General features: G+C 41.1%; 1 protein-coding gene across 5 annotated transcripts in view; it reads left to right on the forward strand.

Moving 5' to 3' along the window:
- The first annotated feature begins 1,654 nt into the window (after nt 1-1,654).
- cdk8 (cyclin dependent kinase 8) overlaps nt 1,655-25,531 on the forward strand; it is a 144,383-nt gene continuing 120,506 nt past the window's right edge. For 4 of the 5 annotated variants that reach the window (XM_048532371.2, XM_048532372.2, XM_048532368.2 and 1 more), the window contains exon 1: nt 1,655-2,002. In XM_048532371.2, the coding sequence (XP_048388328.1) occupies nt 1,875-2,002 (128 nt within the window). In that variant the 5' untranslated portion in view covers nt 1,655-1,874. The remainder of the gene's footprint in view (nt 2,003-25,531) is intronic. The other variant, XM_048532373.2, reaches the window with a different exon arrangement.

Here is a 25,531-nt window from a genome sequence, read left to right on the forward strand (position 1 = left end):
TCTCTCTCTGTGGCTTTCTCCACATGTGGATTATCTTGGGGAAAGACTTTTGCTCATGCGGTCAAGCTGTTGTGTGACCAGTGGGCATCTAGGGGGTGCAGGTCCACAGGAGCGATACAGCTCAAAATCTTGTCATTTAAGTTAAATTTCCTTTGACTTTTTAAAAATAAAGTCAGAGTATTAACAGCAAGGAAAGAGACCCTTTGACCTATCATGTCCACCTGGTCATCAAATATCCATCTACCGTAATTCCATTTTCCAGCACTTGGCCCACAGTCATATACTATGGCATTTCAAGTGCTCATTAAAATAGTTCTTTAATACTTGATAATTCCTTCCTTTTCCACACTTTCAGGCAGGATGTCCCAGATATCCATCACTCTACGGATGAAACAAAAGCTTTCTTCAAATCTCCTAAAAAGCTCTTGCTCCAAACTTTAAATCTCTGCCCTTTGGTTATCGTCACATCTACTAAGGGGAACTATTTCTCCCTATCTACTCTATCTCTGCCCTTGGAATCTTGTATATCTTAAACATATCTGCTCTCAGCCTTCCTTGTTCCAAGGAAAACAACTCCAGACTGTCTAGTTTTTCTTCACAGTTGAATCACTCCAGCCAAGAAACATCCTGATGAATCTACTCTACATCTTCTCTAATAATCACACTTTTCCTATGGTGTTGCAACCAGAACTCCACACAGTACTCCAGCTGTGGCCTAACTAACATAATGTACAGCTCCATCACAATCTCCTTCCTCTTGTATTCAACACCCTGACCAATGAAGGTACGTAACCTACACACATTCTTAACCACCTTTATTTACCTGTCCTGCTGCTTTCAAGGGTATATGGACAAGCATACCAAAGTTCCTGGTTGTCTACTTGCTAGGATCTACCATTGAATATGTATTCCCTTCTCTTGTTAGTCTTCCCAAAATGCAACACTTCATACTCTTTAAGATTAAATTCCTTTGCCACTGTTCAGCTGATGTGACCAGCCCAACCATATTATCCTGTAGTCTAAGGTTTTCCTTCCAAGTATTTTCACCACCAATTTTCAGGTCATCTGCAAACTTACTGATTCTACCTTCTACTGTACATTCAAGGCTAGATCATTATGGTGCACAACCAACGCCAAGGAACCCAGCACCTAATGGACACATGCTTCCAGTCAAAAGACTTCGCCCCTCACAGCGCTGCTGGCCACGAAGTTCGTTTTGAATCTAAAACAAAAACAAAATTGCTGGAGAGGCTCAGCAGGTCTGGCAGCATGTGTGAAGGAAAAAACGGAGTTAACGTTTCGGGTCTGGTGACCTTCCTCATAACGGATCCAATTCATTTTGGATCTAATTTGTCACATTCACGTGGATCCCACGGGCATATTTTTGGTTTCATTCGACGCGAATGTGGCTCAGCATTTATTTATGTGCCATGAAATCTGAAGTAACCAAATGCCTATTGGAATTACTTCGGCATATTATCATGTTCCTAACATCCCGGGGACGCTAGACAATCCATTCCGAACATGCTCGTACACAGGACCTTGCATCACACTTCACGCGTGCGAGCACCCATGCACGAGATATGCTAGGCAACGGCATACAATGAGTGGCGGCGTGCATTTTCTTCACGACAATTTACGGCAATGCCGTAGGTGGGATTGATGTGTGATACCGGCGTTGTGTAGAGGTAGCGAGCGGTGAGGGGGTGATCGCAGCGACGGCTCGTGCAACCATCCCACGTCAACAGGCCAACCAGCGGCTTATATGGTGCCTCCGAGTGTCACCCAGCGATATCGTGAACCCGCAAGAGAGGCGGTCGGCTTCAGTTAGACAATACAACTATTAAAACAAAATAGATTGGAAAGCTTCGAAAATGGACTATGATTTCAAGATGAAGCTGACGACAGAGAGGGAACGAGTGGAGGACCTGTTTGAATATGAAGGCTGTAAAGTTGGAAGAGGCACTTATGGTCATGTATACAAAGCCAAACGGAAAGACGGGTAGGTAAAGGTTTCAAGAGCATGTAGGCCACGCTGGTCATTCTTGATGCAGGTTCTTGCTTGGATTTTAATTGGCGAAGGAGCGAAGCTGAGTTCTTTCTGCCAATAACTTTGTCGTGCGCAACCTGTTTTTGAAGTAAAGTATGTTGCTTGTCTGGTGCAGCTTTTCGAGTCTTTGCGGTTAAATACGTGCAAAAGCACTTGAGTGAAACCAACTTTACTGTATTTTTATAGAGTAATATTTGATTATTGCCTTTGTTAGGGATGGTGTCAAGTAAACCATTTGGTCGTGAAACCTTTGAACTTGTATGCATCCTTCATAATTACTATTTCTCATTTCAATTAACTTTTAAACTAATGAGTCTGGATAGAGCTGGAAATATTAATGGACCTACTTTAAATTGTTTTCTTGATTATTGTTGGATTGACATCTTCATTGAATTGTTTGCGACCTTTAAAATACATTCGTGGCAAAGTTACACATGGTGATATATTTCATAAGTTTATTGATATTCAAATGATATGTAATGACGAGTACTTTAAAAAGCTCTTCCAAATCTTAAGTAATGCATGTAAATGCCACACTCTTTCCCTTCCCCCCCCCCCCCCCCCCAGCAGGATTTCCAGTGGCATTTAGATTGGTTTCAAATGCTAACTCTGAAATTAATTCTGACCTTGGCATTTACCTGTTGGAGGTTTTTTTTTTAAAACGAGCTGTTGTTTATAAGAGTGGGAATAGAATTCATGTTGTAGAATTTGACTTTACACAAAATGTGAGTTTTATTTTTGTAATTTTTTTGGGGTGATGTTGCTGTGTTTGACAAACACTAGTTAGGGTCAGTAGCTGCTTTTAGTTTTCATTCCTCCTGTGGATGATTTTCTTTGTCAGCACTAACGATTGCACCCTCCTGGTTTGTTATGACTGTCTTACAGTTGTGGAGAAGAATAAGGCAAGATTTGGACATTCACATAGATTTATAGTTGGAGTCATTATCATACCATTAAGGAAGAAAAACTCAGCTGATTTTAGCCTTTCTATTTGGGATATTGGTATACTGTTGCACCTCGTAGTACAGTAAAGATATGCAAATTCAACATAGAATGAGGGTTGACCTGAGACCTTCTCACCTCCCCAGTTGAGAAATACACCACAGATGCACTTATCGTAGTGAGGGAGCTTCAGAATCTTTTTTAAACATTTAAAATAAATTCTCACTGTACCTGGAATAACCCTACTTTTTTCTGTAATTACAGCTATTATTGTGACAAAATTGAAATCAGTCAAATTGATAAGTTATCTTCTTTCCTCATTGCTTTAATGTAAGTGGGAATCAACATTGTGGATTATTCATTTTTAGAATAGAAAAGCAAAATTTTTTAAAAAAGCATGAAACATACAAGTGTACATGTTCAGAGGTACTGGGTATACTCGTACAAAGAATACAGAATTTTAGCTTGCAGGAACAGCAAACGTTTAGGAAGGCAGATGGCATGTTGTTCTTTATGGCAAGGAGTTTGAGAATAAAAATGAGGAAGTCTTATTCCACTTGTATGTGGTTTTGGTGAAACCACACCTAGAACATAGTGAATTGATGTCTGTATTGTGTTGGAGGCAGAATTGTAAGGGTTCATTAGATTGGTCTCTACAATGAGAGATTGTCCTATGATGTGAGGCTGAGTAAATTGGACCTACATACTTTGGAGTTGAGGCAAATGAAAGATGATCGCTTTGAAATGTACAAAGCTCTTGTTGTTAAGAACTGAGGTGAGAAGAAGTTTCTTGTGACTCTTAAAATTTTCCACTCAAAATGTGCAACCTGCAAGGTTGAATATGTTTTATGGCTGAGATGGACAGACTGTATGCCTCAGAAATGAGGGATATAGGAGTTAGTCAGCAGGAAAATGGAGTTGAAACCCCAGGTTAGCTGTGAATAGCCGGGTAAGCTCTAGTCTATTCCATCTGTATCTTTTGCTGTTATAAGCTGCAATGAAAGAAAAATAAGATGCATTCAACAAGATCTGCTTTAACTCTTACACCATGAATGTCTTTAAGATTGTGCACCTATATTTTGAAGTTAGAGCATTGTTTGTAATCTAAAATAATTTAATCTTGGCAAACGGTAGCTGGGTAACAAATAATTCTGGTATATCCGTCTAATTTCTTTATGATCCTATTTGCTAAACCCTCCTAAACATTTGAAAACAATTTCGTGCCATCCTGCAATGTCAGTTTTCAGCATTTTGATCTTTTATAGTTTATGAAAAGACAGCTCATTTAATTTTTCCTAATCTTCAAGCCAACGCCAAATGTTTCACAGTCTGCAGTTGTCCTTGCTTGTGGATAAGGTCATAAGGTTAAGAATATATTGTTTGTTATGTGAGATGTTTACAGATTTACATACTGTTGCTTTAAAGCCCGTTTGTTTCTGGTGAAACAATTTCACGTGATCAGACAGTTGTGGGTTCAAGCACCATTCCAGAACTTGGGTATGCAATCTAGACTGTCTCTCAGTGCATGATTGAGGGAGTTATTCAAGATGCAATTTCAAATGGTGAATTAAACTGATACTCAAATGCCTGCTTAAGTGGCCATTTAAAAATTTCATAACCCTTGTTTTTGGAAAAAGAAATTGTTAAAGTGTCTTAATTTTGTACCCAGTCATTATAGTGCCATGAGTCATTGGAACCCATATACCTGTATCATTATTTACCCTTTGCTGAGTGAACAAAGATCCTTGTTCCTGTTGAATATATATTGCACATTTTCCACTGCTTTTATATTTTTGCTATAAACGGATGCCTGTCTGCCATCAGTACTCCTAGGTAAGTTTTTTAAATGAGCATTTGTACTGCATTGACTCCTTGTTTATATACTTGTACTTTGTTCTTCTTTTATACCTGGAATGGAAGTCACCTGCAGTTACAGGGTCAGAGTCATTCAGCATGCTGAACATAATCCCAAACTAAGCTAGTCCCGCCTGCCTGCTCCTGGCTCATATTCCTCCAAACCTTAGCAATCCATATACTTATCCAAATGTCTTTTAAATGTTGTAATTGTGCCCACATCCGCCATTTCCTCAAAGTTCGTTCCATGTGTGAACCATCCTCTGTCAATATAAAAAAAAGTTGCCACTCGTCTTTTTTTTTTAAAATCTGTCTCCTGTCACCTTGAAATCCCTCCTCCTAGACAAAAGACAACCACCGTTAATTGTTGAAACTAGGTGCTTTTCTTTATCCTTTTTTAAGAGGAATATTTTCAGGTTTTGGGAAGTCATATGAATAGCTCAGTCTGATTAAGTCCTACAAATGCAATTAATGCCTTTGGCAAAAAGAAGGATTAGGAACAGATGGGAAGTCTTCTTTCTGAAGTGACTATAATGACGCAGTAACAGAAACACATGTATCACATTCTGCAAAGAGATTTCAGGTTTGCTGTGCCAATCTTTGCTCATTTTGTGGTGGAATGGCCAAATTTTCAAAGCATACAAGATTGGGGGCATTGCAGGCATTTGAAATTTTGATGGGAACTAGAACTGTGATTACCTTGTGATTCTCTGTCGATCTGTCATTGTGTGAAGCATGGTATTTGTGTTATGCTTCAGCATGATTCGTGGATTATGGGATCCCAGATAGATTAGTAGCTCCATGTATTTCACAGTCTTGCTGGCAGTTGCTGAGGGAATTTTTGTTTACTTGCAGTTGACTTGAAACCCCAGGGGACCAAGTTCTTTGTGATGGTTTCAAGGATCAGAGTTAGAATGTGAATTGTTTTTTGCAAACGAGACTATTGACTGTGAAAGCCAGATCTGTGATGCATTTTCCATCAATAGCGGCTTCATTAAATGTTGAGTGCTGCTGTTGAAAAATCAATCGAGGTCTGTGTTGAAGGCATTTGGATATGACATGTAATAGTCTAACAGGAATTATAGAGTCATAGTCACACAGCTTAGAAATAGACCCTTCGGTCCAACTTGTCTGTGCTGACCAAATATCCCAATCTGACCAAGTCCCATTTGCCAGCATTTGGATCATATCCCTCTTAAACCCTTCCTATTCATATACACATCAAAATGCCTTTTGAATGTACCAGCCTCTGCCACTTAATCCAGCAGCTGATTCCATACACCCAAACAGAAGGTGGTGCAAAAAGTTACCCCTTGGGTCCTTTTTAAATCTTTCCCCTTTTAAAACTGTGCCCGAGAGTTTTGGATTCTTTCATCCCCACCTTTCTCTTCTTCACCTCTCTCTCTCTCTCTCCCCCAACCCAAGGCACAAGACTTTGGCTATTCACACTGTCCCTACATCACTTGATTTTATAAACTTGTAAGGTCACCCCTCTGCCTCTGATGCTCCAGGGAAGAAACCCCCAGTCTATTCAGCTTCTCCGTGTTGCTAAACTCTCCAGCCCCAGCAATGTCCTTGTAGATCTTTTCTGTACTCCCTCAGGTTTAGTTTTTGGGAAATGGCTGAATATTATACTGTCCAGTTTTAAGACATTGGCTTCTGAGTATAAGGTTTTATAAACTGAGCAGGGACACCAAGAATATAGAATGTCAGCCACAGGTTACACCTGTACACATCATCAAATGCTGACTTAAGATTTGTGCAAACCATATGAGAGTTAGAAATGTAGGTTTTTGTTTCATGCTCAGGCAGAACAGTTCTAGTGTTGGTTGATAGCAGGTGATACTCCATTTGAGTTTATATTGTAGCAATCCAGGTTGGGCCCCCTCTGGTGCAGTGGGCATTTCCCAAACCCTGGACTGAGACCTGTGTTCGAGTCCCGCCTGCTCCAGCGGTGTGTAATTACATTTCTGAGCAGTTTGATTTGAAAAAGAGAGGCCTGCATTAGGGCGGTTATGACACAGTGGTAGTGTCGCTATCTCTGCACCAAGAAGCCCAGGTTCAGATCCCATCTGCTTTCGGGGTACGTAATAACATGTCTGATTAGAAATCTTTTGAGAATAGGGCCTAGTTTACACTTGTGTCTGGCTGCCGTTGGCAAGGAAGGATTGTCCTCCAATACACTTGATGCCTTTAGAGAAAGGTGAGCATGTGAGAGGATGGTGTTTTTTTTCCTCCCCTTCCAATTCCATTTGCATTTAGCCCTCTGCCTACTTCTCACTCTCTTTTTAGTGTTACTGCATTGCCCTTTTTTGAGATTTGCGTGTCAGTTGAACAATTGAAGACACCAGTGATTTAATGGTTGTGGTGAAAAGGTGAAAATTGCCAAAAGTGGTTTGTTGGTAGGAAAAGCAGTTTGATCACGTGTGATAGCATTTCTGGATGGGAGAGCAAAAAAAAGGAGGACCAGGTTACGTATAACCCTGAATCATGTTGGGGAGGGAGCACATGGTGTCTACCTCTGTACTCAATGCTTTTCGAGAAAGGTGGGCACTGGAGCAGTGACAACTTCATTTTGATTTAATTCCGTCCCTTTCTCCCCTCATCTCCCTTGTTTTTGTTAGGTTCAGATTGCTTTTAATGGGCTTTGTATGTTGATTAATCAGTTGGTGGTGAATAATAGATCAAAAATACCGTGGGTAATTTTTGTGGTCACTAAGTAGCCATTGGTTGTGTGACAACACTTTTTTTTGGATGTGGAAAGGAGAATATCTAGATAAATGTGAGGTGCTACGTTTGGTAGGGAAAATCAGGGCTGGTCTTATACACTTAATGGTAAGGTCCTGGGGAGTATTAACATACAAAGAGATCTTGGAGTGCAGGATTGTATTTCCTTGAAAGTGGAGTTGCAGGTAGACAGGAAGCTGAAGAAGGTGGTTCACATGCTTGCATTCATTGGTCAGTATACTTGGGAATGTGTTGTGCATGTACAGGGCATTGGTTATGTACTTTTGAAATACTGCATTCAAGTCTTGTCTCCTTGTTAGAGGAAGGATGTCCCTTCCTCTGCAGTGGTAGCCTCCCTTCCTCTGAGCCAGGAGACCTGTGTCCAAGTTCCACCTGCTGCACAGATATGTATTAACACCATTGAATGGTTTCTTTAGAAACAAAAAGAGGCTAAGTTGGGCCTCTTATTGCATGGTAATATTGTCTCTACCTTTTTGAGCTAGAAGCCAACATTGAACGTCTGCCTGCTTCAAAGGTGTGTCACAAACGTGTCTAATCAAGTCAATTTTGGGGGGAGAAAAATGAGATTTTGTGGCCTCTTGCAGTGCAGTGGCATTGTTCCCTAACTCTGAGCCAGAAGATTTAGGTTCAAATCCCACCTACCTTTTAGACGTGTTACAGCATGTCAGAATAAGTTGATTATAATAACTGCAAGACTGATCCTGGGCATGGATAAAGTCTGAGGATCTTTGGTAAACTTCTGCAATGCATCTTGTAGATGGTACACATTGGACACTGAGCATAGGTGATGGAGGGAGTTCATGCTTGTGGATATAGATCCATTAAGGCAAACTGCTTTGTCCTGGATGGTGGCGGGCTGCTCTTGTTTAGGCAAACGGGGAGTATTCCATCATAGTCCTGAATTGCACTTTGTAGATAGTAGACAGGCTCAGGGGAGTCAGAAGGTGTATTACTTGTGACAGTATTCCTGGCTTCTGACCTGCCCTCGTAGTCACTGTTTGTGGAGAGTCCAGTTGCGTTTCTGGTCCATGATAACAATGAGGATATTGATAGTGGGGGATTCAATGATGGTAACACCATTGAATGCCAAGGGGTGTTGGTTAGACTGCCTGTCTCTCAGTGGTGATGGTCATAGCCTGAAATTTGTGTGGCATGAATGTTACTTGCCACTTGTCAGCCCAAACGTGGCTATTATCCAGATCTTGCAGTATTTGAACATGAACTGCTTCAGTATCTGAGGAGTATCTGAGTTGTGAATAGTGTTGAGCAATGTGTAATCATCAACCAACATTCCCACTTCTGACCTTTTTTTTAATGGAGGGAAGATCATTGCAGAAACTGAAGATGGTTGGGCCTAGGACACTACCCTGAGGAACTCCTGCAGAGGTGACTGACCTCCAGCAACCATGACCATCTTCCAATATGTCAAGTATGACAAGCCACTGAGAGCTTGCTGCCAGATTCCCATTGATTCCAGTTTTACTGTGACTCCTTAATGCCACACTCGGTCAAATGCAGTCTTGATGTTAAGGCCCCTCACTCTGTCACCTTCCCTTGCATTTTGGTGACCAGAACCCAGCAAATTACTGAAGATGTAATTTCTATTGGCTTTGGCAATGGTCTCTTGGACCTTCAATTCGACTTTTTTTTTCACTGTTGTATTGGCTTATTTGATTTATGCTTGCAACAGACTGCTTCGATCTCTGCTGTTTATCCAGTGACATTTGCAAACCTGACTGCTTTACATTGAGTTTCTGCTTCTACGATAATGACGCAAGCTAGAAATAGTAGTGGGCCCAATATTTGAACTTCCTTTCCTGTTCTGATAGTTCCTAAGCAAATAATTTGGAATAAATCATGAAGAATAAAAACTCACCCCTGTTATTTTTGAGATTAACTCTTGATCCCTGATTTGAAAACTTGCCATTCTTTTTAGATGTATGGATGCAGCACACTGTGAGACTTAGCATGTCAAATAAGTGATATGTCGTCCAGAAGTCAAACTAACTTCTCACAAACAAAAAAAATCCCTTTTTCTAAATTCTATATTGAATGCCATTAACAAGGTTATTATTGTACAGAAATCAAGTTTGTTGCTAATGAATTTTGAACTAAGTTTTTTTTTTGGAAATTTGCCTTGTTTGATGTCTTCAGTAGCTTTCTTAAGATGAACAATGCCTCACAGATCTTCTCTGAAATCTTTCTTAGCACTTTAGCTTGTTCTTAGTAACCACCTGTGCTGTGAGATGATGGTTTGCACATTTGTGTTAAACGTTTCCCGATATAGCTGAGGAGGCCTACGCTGGCATAGCAATCTTTGCTGTATCTGCTGCCGACCAAGACACTACGCTGAGAAGGTGTACGATTTGCTGATGGTTTTTCTCTCTTGAAGCTCCCTTAGCCACTTGAGTTTTCCATTTTGCATTTCTTTGCCTTTTACCTCTCTTGACAGTTAGCATCTAGACATTATGGTGGCTGGCATCCGTCTTTGTTTATCAACTTCAGATTTTACCTCTGACTGAAGGATGCCTGCAAGTTCAGTAGTATGGCAAGTTCATACAGCCATCATCCAACTGACAAACATTACTCAGCCAATAATATCTTCACTGGCTCTCAGTCATCAGTCATCATGTTGATGGAATTAATAAATTCCAAACCATCTGAGCTAGTGAACATTTTAGTCAGTTCTCAGTTAAAATTCTGGGTATACCTGATCACAGTGACCTAATATAGGCAGCCCATCATTTGGGGCAATTTTCGGAGTTTGTTAAGCAGCAGTTGAGATGTGATACATTAATTAGACAAAGAAAGTATACGTAGCATATATAAATGATTTAGACTTGAATGTAGGAAAGTTGATCAGTAAGCTTGCAAATGATATAAAACTTGGTGGGTTGTAAATAGTGATGACGATAGTATTAGATTACAGAATATTACAAACAGACTGGGCAGTGGCAAATGGAATTCAGTCCAGGTAAATGTGAGGTGGTGTACTTGTGATGTAAGACCTCACACCTAACGTGCATTGTCTGACCTAAAATGTCGCCTCTTCTTTACACTGATTAAAACCTTTTGGGTCTCTCAGGACAGTGACTTGAAAGGAATTTGGGATTTACGTATACGCATTAATCCATTAAAACCTTCTAACTGATGGATTTCACAGTATCTTAGGTCTGTTTAATGCACCCTCCTTAGTGGTGTGACCCCATGATCTTGTACTTCTAAATTCTAATGCTACCTCTCTCACTTCTACCTGATGATGAAGAAGTGAGGCTCTGAAAGTTTGTGTTTGCAAATAAACCTGGTGTCATGTGATTTTCTAACCATGATGTACTTGGGTAGGACAAGAACAGGTAAGGAAATACATGGCAAACAGTATGATCCTTGGAAGTTCCATGATTTGGGGGTTCTGAGGATGAGCATGAGATATGTAGTTAAGGAGGAAAACGGGATGTTTGCCTTTCTTATCCAAGACATTGAGCTTAACACTAGGGAGGTGATGTTGGATCTGTTTTTCTTAAACAATTTTTTTTTGTCTCCAGCTACAGGATTGTCTGCAGTTCTGGAATCCATGTTACAGGAAGAATGTACTTGTGCTGTAGACTGTATGGAGGAGATTTACTAGGATGTTGCCTGGACTGGAGAATTTATTTAGACAGATGGGTTAGACTGGGGTTGTTTATCTTGGAACAGAGGAGATTGAGTGGTGCATGATTGAGATACATAAAACTATAAGGCGGTCTACCTAGGGTAGATAGGAATGAAGCTTGGAAGAGAGATCAGTGACCAGGGAACATACCTTTAAGGCAAGCGGTAGGGGGTTTAGACAGGATGTGAGGAAATTTTATTTCACCCAGAGAATCTGGAACTCAGTGGGCTGGTAGAGGCATTACCCTCAGAACACTTCAGAACCATTTAGATGTGTACTTGTTATGCTAAGGCTTGCAAGGCTATGGGCCAAGTGCTGGAAAATGGGATTGATGTAGTTAGGCATTTATTTTTGTGCAGTGTCAGTGGGGCTTTTTTGTGTTCTGTAGACCTCACTGACTCTATAATTGGGTTAGAGTTATCAAAATAGGCTGGGACCTTTTTCACTGGACCATAGGAAGTTAAGGGGTGACCTTTTTATTTATAGAGGTTTAGAAAATCTTGAGGGGTACAGGCAAGTTGAATAGTCCAGGTCTATTCCCTAGCATGGTATTCAAAACTAGCAGGGAGTGGCATACTTTTAAGGTGAGAAGAGAAAGATTTAAAAGGGCCAGGGCGTAACATTTTCACACACGAACCACTCTGTGTGGAATGAACTGCCAGAGGAAGTGGTGGATGCAGGTGCAGTTAGAATATTTAAGACATATGGATAAGTACATGAATAGGAAAGGTTTGGGGTAATACAAGCCAAACATAGGGAAGTGGGACTAGTTTAGTTTAGGATCATGATCGGCGTGGAGTGGTTGGACCGAAGGGTCTGTTTGTTGGCATGGAATGTGGTGTTCTTTTTAAAATTGTGAAGGCACCATCCTGCTCTTGAGGGAAAGTGTTTGGCAACTCCAGTCAGAGTCTTCCTTCGGGTCCTTCTTCCCTCTGGTCCTTCTTCCCTCTGGCAAAGACGGCTCCTTGACAAGGACAGATACTTACATGAACTGTCCGCTGCCTCGATCACTTGATATCCCCTATTTTTAGGGACTAGTAGTTTACGCTGTGTCATCACATTCTTTGAATCTCTCTGATATTAGGATGATGGTTGTCCTGTTACCTCCCTCCACTTGAAGGCTAGCTGTCATTCCTCATAAGACTAAGACATTCTATTTTCCCAAAAATACATTGATAATAGGATAATGTGGTTCCTGGTAAATGTTTGTTTTAAGTCCAATATGACCTTGGTGATTCTGATGACACTTTGTTGATTAGAAATCTGTTTATTTGTTTTACAGAATATTTAATAAGGAAGATTAAAAGAATTTGGTTTTAGAAGGGGGCCCAATTTCCAACCCCTTGCAGGATCCTATTTTTTTGGTTTCTGTAAAATCTCATGCAATATCTTGCCAGTTAAAGGTGCTGTATATGTGACTTCAAGCATAGGCAGAAGTTATTTTGCCTAGTCATTTTGTTTGTGGTGGTTCTTTGCAAGATTAGCTCAACTAGAACTTGGCCTTTCTGCAATCATGTTGCAAAATTTTTTTGGAGTCTTGATGCCCATTTTCGTGCATAGGACCAAGAGATCTAAGTGCAAAAATTATCCATTTACTTTATGAAAGCTACAATTAAATCTGTCTCAACTATCCTCTCAGGAATTACGAGCGTATATATGACTTGGGAGCAAGACTTTGTAAATTGTTTCTCAAGCCTACTCTGCTATTCGATATGATCATGGATAATCCGATTAGTCTGCTGTAAATCCTGCCTATCTAACATACGTTTTCACCCTGTTGTTTACCAAGAATCTAGTTTTTTCTTTAAAAAAAAACCCTGCTTCTACTTTCTTTTGGAGGAGGAAGAGAGTTCCAAAGACTTGGGAATTCTGAGGGGAAAAAAATCACCTCCTCTCTGTCTTAAATTTACAACCCAATATTTCTGAATAAAAATCCCTAATTCTAGTATCTTCCATAAAAGGAAACATCATTACTATGTATAAAATCCTGAGAGTCTTGATGGTGTATGTTTCAAGCAACTTGTTGTCTTTTATTCTTCTAAACTCCAGCAGGCACAAACTGAGCCTATCACCCTTTCTCCTCACAAGATAATTTGTCTAATCCAGTATCAGTCGCATAAACAGTAATCACTATCTCTGAGCTGCTACTACACGTCGATCCTTCACTTAATAAGGAGACCAACACTTTGTGAAATGACATTTACAGCATTAGTTTGAAACTCGAGCATAACCCCCTGTTTTTGTATTTAGTTCCCTTTGCAATAAGTAACAACATTCTTATTAACTTTTCCACTTAGTCGCCTTGTGTGATTAGTGCAGAAGAACTCTGAGATCCCTCTGCTTCAGAGCTGTAAAATTCTTCACCATTTCTGTAAACTTTTTAAAAAATTCTTCTTAACAAAATAGACAAATTCACATTTCCCCACAATACAATCCAATTGCCAGATCCTAGGTCATTTCCTCAGGCTCCATTATAGCCTCTTTATATTATAGAATCATTGAATCCTTCTTATCTTTCTATGCCATCAGCAAATTTAGCTGTAGTACTTTTGTCCCTTCACTCAAGCCATTGAAATAAATTGTAAATATGGACGTCCCAGCACTGATCACCGTGGCACACCACTCATTACGTCTTGCCAACTGGAAATTGAATCACTTATGCCCACTGTTTTCTATTAGCTAGCCAATCTTCTGTCCGTACAAAAAGAACAGCACAGTACCAGAAAAGACCCAATGGCCTGTCAAGATTGCATTGCCACATGATAATGTTTTCCTAAACTAAAAACGTTTTGCCTCTACACAGTATGGTTCGTCTGCTCTGTGCTTATTATTTTATCCGTTAAGATACCTGTTTTATGGTTGCCTCCATCACCTCTGGAAGTGCATTCCAGGCACTTGTTACCCACTTTTTTTTTTAAATGCCTCTCTCTCATCTCTTTTAAACTTACCCCCTTTTGCCTTAAACCTATAAACCCCTAGTAATTGATATTTCTACCCTGAGGAAAAAACTCTTGACTATCCATTCTATCCATGCCTCTCATAATTTCATAAACTCCATAAGGTCAAATCTCATCCTTTGATGTTCATGTGAAAATAAACTAAGATTGTCTAGCCTCTCCTCCTCATTGGTAATACACTCCAAATCAGGCAATATCTTCATCAACCTTTTCTGTACCCTCTCTGCATCTTTTAGTGTGGCAACCAGAACTGTTCACAATGTTCCAAATGTGGCCTTACTAAAGTTCCATAGAGCTGTAACATGACTCACCAATTTTCATATTCTGTTCCGACCAATGAAGGCAGGCACATGATGTGATATAATATAATTCCAATGAATTGGTGACTGACTTGTTTTCAAATACGATTCTGCTGTTGATGGCCGAGTGCTTCAAAATGCCCAGATCTGAGCTGCTGATCTGTTCTGAATCAGTTCCCTTCAGCATTGTAATGGTGCCACACAGACGTATCTACTGTTCTCGAACTGAGATGCGGACATACCCACTGGGCCAGTAATAGATGCATCAGCTACAGTGGCTCAAAAAATGTCATGCATATTTTGTCAGAGATAACGGGAACTGCAGGTGCTGGAGAATTCCAAGATAATAAAATGTGAGGCTGGATGAACACAGCAGGCCAAGCAGCATCTCAGGAGCACATGTCACATGATAATGTTTTCCTAAACTAAAAACGTTTTGCCTCTACACAGTATGGTTCGTCTGCTCTGTGCTTATTATTTTATCCGTTAAGATACCTGTTTTATGGTTGCCTCCATCACCTCTGGAAGTGCATTCCAGGCACTTGTTACCCACTTTTTTTTAAATGCCTCTCTCTCATCTCTTTTAAACTCTGATGAAGGGTCTAGGCCCGAAACGTCAGCTTTTGTGCTCCTGAGATGCTGCTTGGCCTGCTGTGTTCATCCAGCCTCACATTTTATTATCATGCATATTTTGTCTTTTTGTTAACTTTTTCATCATCACGAAAGGCCCAGTCTGGCAGATATGTCCTTCAGGACTGTGTTAAATTGGGCAAGCTTATTTTAGTGATGGACATGCAAGCACTCTTGGATTACATTCTGCACCCTTCCTGATTCACCAACTGATGGAGAAAGGAAAGTGGTAAACAATTAGAGATTTCCTCATCCATGTTAGACTTGATTCCTTGGATGGTTTTGGGGTCTAGAGGCATTGTAGAGGATTTTCAGGGCAACACAGCTGACCTCCCAGTCATAAACCACTGTTCTCCCACCTCCGGGTTAGCTTATTCTACCATTAGAAAGGACAGGAGAGACCAGGAGACCCAGGGATGGTGATGGAGTAGTTCAGAGCATTGGTTATAAGGTTTAAGTGCATGAATGACTGACTGTCAGGGTGTTCCTTCATGAATCTGAGAGCAAACTTTCCCAATTTTAGCTTAACTATTGTATTACTGATATTACTAATGAGTTCAATTATTGAAAGAAATTTAGAGCATTGCCTCCAAGTATATTCCTTTGTCATTTTTTGTACCTAGTTTGATGTCAGTTGATTGTTCAGTTTTATTCTCATTCAACTTTTCCATAGTAATGTGGTACAACTGGGCCATTCAGTGGGTGGTCAGTGGGTAACTAGATGACCTGGGACTCTGACATGAGTGTGTTTAGGGATCATTTTGATTATATGGCCCAAGTCAATTACAATTAATGTTGATCTAAAAGGTCTACTAATTGCGATTTACAGTTAAAAGGCTTATTGCAGATTTCAAGTATGGCTTCAGAAGTTTGACAATTTATTAATGCTACTGTCATAAGTACAAAAGAGGCGATAAGGCAGTGGATATAATTGGTTCACAGTTTCCAGCTGACTTGTTTCTTATTCTCTTATATTGTTGTTCTTCTGTCTTTTTGTTTATTAACTGCACTCCAAAATAGGAAGAACCACTGCTTATTAATCCCTCAAAGTTTTTGTCTCAAAGTTTGGTGGCTTGAGTTTACATTAACCTGGTATATAAAATCAATTATCAAACAATAATCTTGCTTTTGGCCTGGGCCATATGGCTTGTCTTACTTGTAAGAAGTGTTTTATAATTAAACACAAGTGAACAGAACATAATTTTTAATTACTCATTTGCTCAATCAAATCAAAATTATTGAAAAAAACTTGATCCTACAGAAATCGCATTAATGCCAGACTGCAAAACAATGACAGATTTTCTTCCCTCTGTGCCGTTTGTGAACCATGAAATTTTTCATTCCAGTCAGGTATTTCACAATAATTATTATTGAGCCTAGCCTTTTATTTCAGATGTATTAATCAATTGAGTTAAAATTTCCCGAGTTGCAGCATGCTGGAATTTGAACTTGTATCTCAGAGCATTAGGCTAGGCCTATTGATGATTTGTTGTAATATTATCATTAGTCTGTTTTCCCTGTAGAACAGATCCAGTAAGGATAGATTATTCATCTAATGTGGATGGCGATAGTAGTACGTTTCCTCTGGTATGAGCAAAGTGTAGTTTGGTGACTCTTTCAGATCTTTTTCTCAAAAATGCAGTATTAGTTTGATATTTACTTAGAGATAGTAAGAAAAGGGGTCAATATAAGCTTCTGAAGAAGAGTCCCAACCCAAAATGCCAGCTTTCCTGCTCCTCTGATGCTGCCTGGCCTGCTGTGTTTCTCCAGCTCCACACTGTTGTTTTGATATTTCCTTTTGTTTTGTACAAGCACCGTGAATATCACACCTGCTGTTGTACTTCCTTCCTTCCTTCCTTTCAGTTTGTCACTGTCCAGATCTTTTCAGATAAAACAGTCTACTATATTTGCTTCTCGCTTTGTGGTATTTGCTATATGGAACATCGAACAGTACAACACAGTATAGGCCCTTTGGCCCACGATGTTATGCCAACCTATTATCCTCCTACGAGCAGTCTACCCTGCATACCCTACATTTTACTATCCTCCATGTGTCTATCTAAGAGTAGCTTAAAAATCTCCCAATTATCTGACTCCACTACCGCTGCTGGCAGCGCATTCCACGTGCTGACCACCCTGTGTGTAGAATCTACCTCTGACATCTCCCCTATACCTTTTTCCAACCACCTTAAAATTATGACCCCTTGTAATAGCGGTTTCCTCCCTGAGGAAAAGTTTCTGACTGTCAACCCTATCTATGCCTCTCATCATCATGTTGTAAACCTCTATCAAGTCACCTCTCATCCTTCTTTGCTGGCTCCCTCAATCTTTCCTCCAGTCCAGGCAGCATCCTGATAAATATCTTTTGCACCCTCTCTAAAGCTTCCACATCTTTCCTAATAAGGTGACCAGAACTGAACATAACATTCCAAGTGTTGTCTAACCAGAATTTTATAGAGCTGGAGCATAATCGCATGGCTCTTAAACTCAATTCCCCTGCCAATGAAACTCAACACACCGTATTCCTTCTTTATAACGCTATCAACTCCACAACAGCAAAAACCTTTGTGTCATCAGCAAACTTATTAACCCATCCTTCCACTTTCTCATCCAAGTCATTTATAAAGATCACAAAGAGCAAAGGCCCCAGAACAGATCCCTGTGGCACACCACTGGTCACCGAGCTCCAGGCTGAATATTTTCCATCCACTACCATGCTTCTGTCTTCTATTGGACAGCCAGTTTTGTATCCAGACAGCCAAATTTCCCTGAATCCCATGTTTCTTTACTTTGTGAATGAGCCTACCATGTGGAACCTTATCAAATGCTTTGCTAAAATCCATATAACCACATCCACTGCTCTACCTTCATCAATGTGTTTTGTCACATCCTCAACGAATTCATTAAGGCTTTTGAGGCATGACCTGCCCCTCTCAAAGCCATGCTGACTATTTTTAATCAAACTGTACTTTCCCAAATAATCATAAAAACTATCTCTCAGAATTCTCTCCAATAATTTTTACCAGCACAGAAGTAAGACTGACAGGTCTGTAATTTCCAGGGTTATCCCTATTGCCTTTCTTGAACAAGGGAATGACGTTTGCCACCCTCCAGTCTTCTGACAGTACTCCAGTGAACAATGAGGACTCAAAGATCATTGCCAAAGGGGCAGCAATCTCTTCCCTCACTTGCCATGGAAACCTTTGGTGTATCCCATCTGGCCCAGGGGACTTGCCTGTCCTCCATATTTTTCAAAATTTCTAGGACATCCTCCTTCCTAACATCAACCTATTCGAGCATATCTGCCTGTCCTCACAAAGGTTAAGGTCCTTGTCACTGCTGAATACTGAAATAAAATCTTCATGAAGGATCTCACTTGCCTCCTCTGACTCCGCACACAAGTTCCCTCCATTATCCCTGAATGGCATTACCCTCACTCTGGCCATCCTCTTATTCCTCACATAAGTATAGAAAGCCTTGGAGTTTTCCTTGATCCTACCCACCAAGGTTTAATCATACCGCCTTTTAGCTCTCCGAAGTCCATTCTTCAGTTCCTTTCTGGCTGCCTTGTAGACTTCTAGAGCCCTGTCCGATGCTTGCTTCCTTCTTCCGCTTCTTGACTAGGTGTTCCACATGTCTTGTCAGCCAAGTTTCCTTCACCTTACCATCCTTTCCTTGCCTCAATGGGACAAACCTATTACTTCACCTTTCCAAAATCAGTCTTCCAAAATCTGTTCCTTAGTGTCTCTGTTGCCCTTGGGGGGTCTACAGAAAACTCCCAGTGAAGTGTCTGCTGCTTTAGTGGGGACAAAATCTGTGTTAGATATTGTTTTGTGAAAAAGCTTTGTTCAGTTTGTGAGATCTCAAGCCTTTCAACATGCCATTTCAATTCTGTCTCACTATGACCTCTCAGATGAACAAAACATAATACCCGAAGCAACCTCAAACCTGTGCAAGGAACTTGTTAATTATATTGAAATTAACGAAAGATTAACAACTCTGTGAGATTGCCAACAAAGATGATGACATGCATTTGGGGCCTGCAGTGAGCAACGATATGTAGCCCTTCAGCAACGACTGCCAGTCTGGTACAGTGTCCTCCCGTAGCGGCGGCCTCACATGGTAGCCTCCTGGCTGGAGCAACAGCCGGGTGTAGCAACTTCCCAGCATGGTGTGGTGACCTCCCCACCTATTAGTGGCCTTCCAGCATGGCATCCTTGGACCAGCATGGCATTCTGAAGCAATCTCCCAGCCTCATGGTCGTCAAGGTGAAGCCCAGTGTGGACTGGAAGTTAGGTACCAGCAAAGTTTGTTCTGAACTTCTATTCCTGGAATGCTGGACATTTAATTTTTCTATTGTTTAACATCTTGCAGCTAAAGAAGCTGTACCTAGGTATCCTTGTGCCTAAAATCAGTGGAAATACCAACATGTAAAGTTTTCACTACTTATTGAGTATATGTGACAATAAAGGCTAACTCTAATTCTTTCATATGTCTTCTATGTTCTTTTCAGTGAAACACTAAATTCAAGGAATAGCGCTTAATCTTTGGATTAGGCACTTTACATCCTTCAGAATTCCAAAATTTAGTTTCGCAATTCCAAAATCATCATTTGTGCTCCACACATTTTGGACAGCAGCTGTTGTTAATGATTTTGTTAATCTCACTCACACCTCTTCTGGGCCCATCCTCTTTAACTTGTCTCATTCCTATTTCCTTTTAGATCCTTTTGACCTTGCACCACCATTTCATTTGTCATTCATTCTCTCCATATCTCCAGCTTTATTAAATACTTTCTCTTTATACAACGCTCCACTTTGCCTGCCGTGGTACTTGTCAAAATCCTGTTGCGTTGTTAGCTCTTTGCATGTCTGATGAAAGGTAATTTACTTGTAATATTAATCCGTTTGCACCTCCACAAATCTGCCTAACATTTAATTGTCAGAATTTTCTGGTTTTTATTCCTGGTTTCCATCACCCAGCAGTGTTTTTTAAACTAAATATTCCACCTCTGCTCTTTTAACATCTCACTTCGTATGTTGGTTTAAAATTTTGATGTAATTTGAAAAATTACATGCTCCTGTAAAATGTTTCTGTAAATTGTGTAAGATGAAGACAGCGACAGCATTTAGCTTTCATGTGGCATACTTCTAATGTAATAAAACATCCCAAAGTGCTTCACAGAGTATAATCAGACAGAATTTGACCATGACTTAGATAAAGATGGACTGGTCAAAGATGTTGGTTTTTAGGAACTGCTTGGCTAAAGACGTAGTGTGTATGCATTTGTTTCGAGGCGCAGGGAAAATATTGGTGAAGAATATCCAAATCTTAACTCCTAAAAGTTGCCTTGAAGCATAGCAATGCAGTTAAGTTAGGGATGCACCAAAGACTGGAGAACTGAAGAGATTTCTGAAAATGTGAAATCAAGGTGGTTATGGAAATGAGGACATATGAGAAAATGAAGGGATTTGAAGATGAGGTTGGGATACCTTTCATCAATAATGCAACGAGTTAACAATGGAGTAGATTTTTAACAAGTACTGTGACAGCAAAAGAGGAGTGTTTGAAGAGAAGTAGAGTTCAGGACCAGCATGTTCCTGTGAAAATGAAGGATAAGGATGGCAAGATTCAGGAACCTTTTGGATGACACGTGAAACTGAAAGCTTAATCAGAAACAAAAAGATGTGTGAAAGGTTACAGAAACTGAAGCCAGACAGTCCTTAGAGAATACGAAGATAGCAGGAAAGAACTCAAACAAGGAATTAGGAGGGTTAAAAGGGACCATTGAATGTCTTTGGCCAAGAAGTTTAAGAAAAATCCCAAAGCGTTTACCAGGAGAGTAGCTAGGGAAAGAATAGGTCCACTCAAGGACAAAAGAGGCAATTTATGCATGGAGCTGGAGGAAGTGTCTGTAATGAATGCTTTTCATTAGTATTCATACAAGGAGAAGGACATGATGGATGTGATAATGGGAACTGCAGATGCTGGAGAATCCAAGATAATAAAATGTGAGGCTGGATGAACACAGCAGGCCAAGCAGCATCTCAGGAGCACAAAAGCTGATGTTTCGGGCCTAGACCCTTCATCAGAGAGGGGGATGGGGTGAGGGTTCTGGAATAAATAGGGAGAGAGGGGGAGGCGGACCGAAGATGGAGAGAAAAGAAGATAGGTGGAGAGAGTATAGGTAGGGAGGGGATAGGTCAGTCCAGGGAAGATGGACAGGTCAAGGAGGTGGGATGAGGTTAGTAGGTAGGAGATGGGGGTGCGGCTTGGGGTGGGAGGAAGGGATGGGTGAGAGGAAGAACCGGTTAGGGAGGCAGAGACAGGTTGGACTAGTTTTGGGATGCAGTGGGTGGAGCGGAAGAGCTGGGTTGGTTGTGTGGTGCAGTGGGGGGAGGGGGCAAACTGGGCTGGTTAAGGGATGCAGTGGGGGAAGGGGAGATTTTGAAGCTCGAAGTCCACATTGATACCATTAGGCTGCAGGGTTCCCAAGCGGAATGAGTTGCCGTTCCTGCAACCTTCGGGTGGCATCATTGTGGCACTGCAGGAGGCCCATGATGGACGTGCCATCTAAAGAATGGGAGGGGGAGTGGAAATGGTTAGCGGAGAGAGTGGTCCAAGTTCTTCAAGGACCGCAACTTTCCCCCCACAGTGATCGAGAACGCCCTTGACCGCGTCTCCCACATTTCCTGCAACACATCCCTCACACCCTGCCCCCGCCACAACCGCCCCAAGAGGATCCCCCTCGTTCTCACACACCACCCCACCAACCTCCGGATACAACGCATCATCCTCCGACACTTCCGCCGTCTACAATCCGACCCCAACACCCAAGACATTTTTCCATCCCCACCCCTGTCTGCTTTCCGGAGAGACCACTATCTCCGTGACTCCCTTGTTAGCTCCACACTGCCCTCCAACTCCACCACACCCGGCAGCATCTCCTGCAACCGCAGGAAATGCTACACTTGCCCCCACGCCTCCTCCCTCACCCCTATCCCAGGCCCCAAGATGACATTCCACATTAAGCAGAGGTTCACCTGCACATCTGCCAATGTGGTATACTGCCTCCACTGTACCCGGCGTGGCTTCCTCTACATTGGGGAAACCAAGTGGAGGCTTGGGGACCGCTTTGCAGAACACCTCCGCTCGGTTCGCAACAAACAACTGCACCTCCCAGTCGCAAACCATTTCCACTCCCCCTCGCATTCTTTAGATGACATGTCCATCATGGGCCTCCTGCAGTGCCACAATGATGCCAACCGAAGGTTGCAGGAACAGCAACTCATATTCCGCTTGGGAACCCTGCAGCCTAATGGTATCAATGTGGACTTCTCGAGCTTCAAAATCTCCCCTTCCCCCACCGCATCCCTAAACCAGCCCAGTTCGCCCCCTCCCCCCACTGCACCACACAACCAGCCCAGCTCTTCCCCTCCACCCACTGCATCCCAAAACCAGTCCAACCTGTCTCTGCCTCCCTAACCTGTTCTTCCTCCCACCCATCCCTTCCTCCCACCCCAAGCCGCACCCCCATCTCCTACCTACTAACCTCATCCCACCTCCTTGACCTGTCCGTCTTCCCTGGACTGACCTATCCCCTCCCTACCTCCCCACCTATACTCTCTCCACCTATCTTCTTTTCTCTCCATCTTCGGTCCGCCTCCCCCTCTCTCCCTATTTATTCCAGAACCCTCACCCCATCCCCCCCTCTGATGAAGGGTCTAGGCCCGAAACGTCAGCTTTTGTGCTCCTGAGATGCTGCTGGGCCTGTTGTGTTCATCCAGCCTCACATTTTATTATCAAGGACATGATGGATGCTGAGTCTTAGGAGTGCAGTGTTGATATTCTGGGATATCATGATATTTTTGGGCATGTCGATATAAAAAGGACGTGATCTTGAGTGTTTTGAAAAGTCTTTAAAATAGACAAGTGACCAGGACCTAATGGAATCTATCCTAGAATGGTAAAGGAGGCAATTGCTCGAGCCTTTTACAAAATCTTTGTACTTTGTATCCTCTTTAGTTGCAGGAGATGTCCCAGAGAACAAGAGAATAGCCAACATTGTTCCTTTATTTAAGAAGGTTAACAAGGATAATCCAGGGCATCTCAGACCAGTGAGCCCTACATTTAGTGATTGGGAAATTATTGGAAAAGATTCTTGGGATTTACTTATACTTGGAAAAGGGTAGATGTCTTTGCAATAGCCAGCATTTCTTTGTGTGGGGAAAGTCATGTCTCACAAACTTGATTTGAATTTTGTCACTTGCTCATAAGGTGATTGAGGGCAGGGCTGTAGATGTTGTCTATGTGGCCTTTAACAAGGTCCGTCATGACAGGTTGATAGAAAAATTAAAGTCACATGGGATCTGCAGTGAGCTAGTAAGATGGATATAGAACAGGCTTGGTCATAGAGTAATGGTGGAAGGGTGTTTCTCTAATGGAGATCTGTGACTGGTGGTGTTCTGCAGGGGTCAGTACCGACACCCTGTTGTTTATACTATACGTAAATGATTTGGAGGAGAATGCAAGTGGCCTGATTAGTAACACTAGTTTGCAGACAACACAATTCCCCCAATCTTTGTGGATAGCGAGAAGGATTACAACAGGATATAGATAGGATGGAGACTCAAGTGAAGAAATGGCAGATGAAGTTTAATCTGGACAAATGCAAGGTGATGCATGTTGGAAGATCTAATGCAGGAAGGAAGTGTACGTAAATGGTGGAACCCTTAGTAGCATCAACATACAGAATGATCAAGGTGTACAAGTCCACAGTTATCTGAAAGTGGCAACACATGTGGATAAGATTGTCAAAAAAGTGTATGTCACATTTGTCGCGTTCAGTTGGATCATAGAGTAGAAAGATTGGCAAGTCATGTTGCTGCTGTATAGAACTGAATTTGGGGTGTTGTGAACAGTTCTGGTTGTCACACTACAAGAAGGATGTAGAGGCTTTGTTTCTGTAACCTATCCAATGTACCAGGATGTTGCCTGTTTTGAAGGATATTAGCTGTGAAGAGATATTGGGCACACTTGGTTTGTTTATACTTGAATGTTAAAGGATGAGTGGCAACATAAAAGAAGTTTATAAAATTATGCGAGGTATAGATAGAATGGATAGTCAGAGTCCTTTTGCCGGGCAGAAATGTCAATTACTAGATGTCATAGCTTTCAGATAAGTGGTTGGGGGCGGGGGTGGGGTTGGCAGAGCTGAGTTAAAAGGACTTGAGAGCCAATTTTTTTTTAAAAATGCAAGTGTTTAGAGCCTGGAATGCACTGCCAGAGCAAGTGCAGGTGGACACAGTAGAAATGTTTGAGGCACCTTGACAGATACATGAATAGGCAGCCAATAGATTTTAGATTTAGATTTAGATTTAGATTTTATTGTCCTGAAGTACAAAAGTACAGGAGTACAGAGGAAAGTTTTTCCATGTCACTACACACCATGTCATCTTAGGTACAAGTACCTAACTGCAAAAACGTAACAAGACAGAAAGAAATAAGGAACAAAGTTAAAAGCTAAACATTATAGTCACGTTTAGTGTTTTCAAAAATAACTGTTACTGACCTTTTAACTTTTTAAGCATTTTCAAAAAATAGACGGATATGAGCCACATAGAGGCGAAAGGTATTTTGTTTAGAAAAGCATTGTGTGTTGGTGCAGTCTTAGTCGGCTGAAGGGCCTGTTCCTATGCTGTACTCCTTTGTTCGTTAGAATTTTAAAACTGAATTGTTGGTTAATCAAAAGTCATAATAGGTCAGCTCACTCAAGGGTACATGTGTAACTTGGTTCTAATAGGATATGGGTCACAGAGGTCTGAATGAATTTAAGCTTACGCAGGTCCAAAGAAGCAAAGGGTACTGAATTAACAGTTTTCATTGCATTGTAATATTATTTTGTGTTGGAACATGAGTACACATTTTCATGAATTAAAAAATCAATATAATTTCTGAATTAACAATTTGAATAATGGGCTTGAAAGAGGTTGAAACTAGTAAAACAAACTGCTGGAACTTTAGAAAATGTTTATTTACATAAATGATTTAACTGAAGATTTTGAAACTTCATTGAGTTATATAAATTTTCTTAAGTTTGTAGAATTCAACAAGGTTATTGTACACATACAGATCTCACTTCCATCTCCTTCTCCACAAATGATTAACTGAGACATGTGCTTCAGTTTCATTTGTCACTTGTTCCTGATGATGTTTTATTTATAAATGCTCTTGTCTGTGTCAGAGAATGTTATTGCCAGCTCAAAAAGAGTTTATTGGGCTTGCAAAAGGTATGTTTTACTGTGAAATGGGTCAGAAAGCTCAAAGTTCTTCATGTGCTTGTAGTATTGTCTTGAAATTTGACATTTTTGTTTTAATGTATTGACATTGCACAAAGTGGTTG

Source organism: Stegostoma tigrinum, chromosome 6, assembly GCF_030684315.1.
Source record: "Stegostoma tigrinum isolate sSteTig4 chromosome 6, sSteTig4.hap1, whole genome shotgun sequence".
NCBI classification, from domain to species: Eukaryota; Metazoa; Chordata; class Chondrichthyes; order Orectolobiformes; family Stegostomatidae; genus Stegostoma; species Stegostoma tigrinum.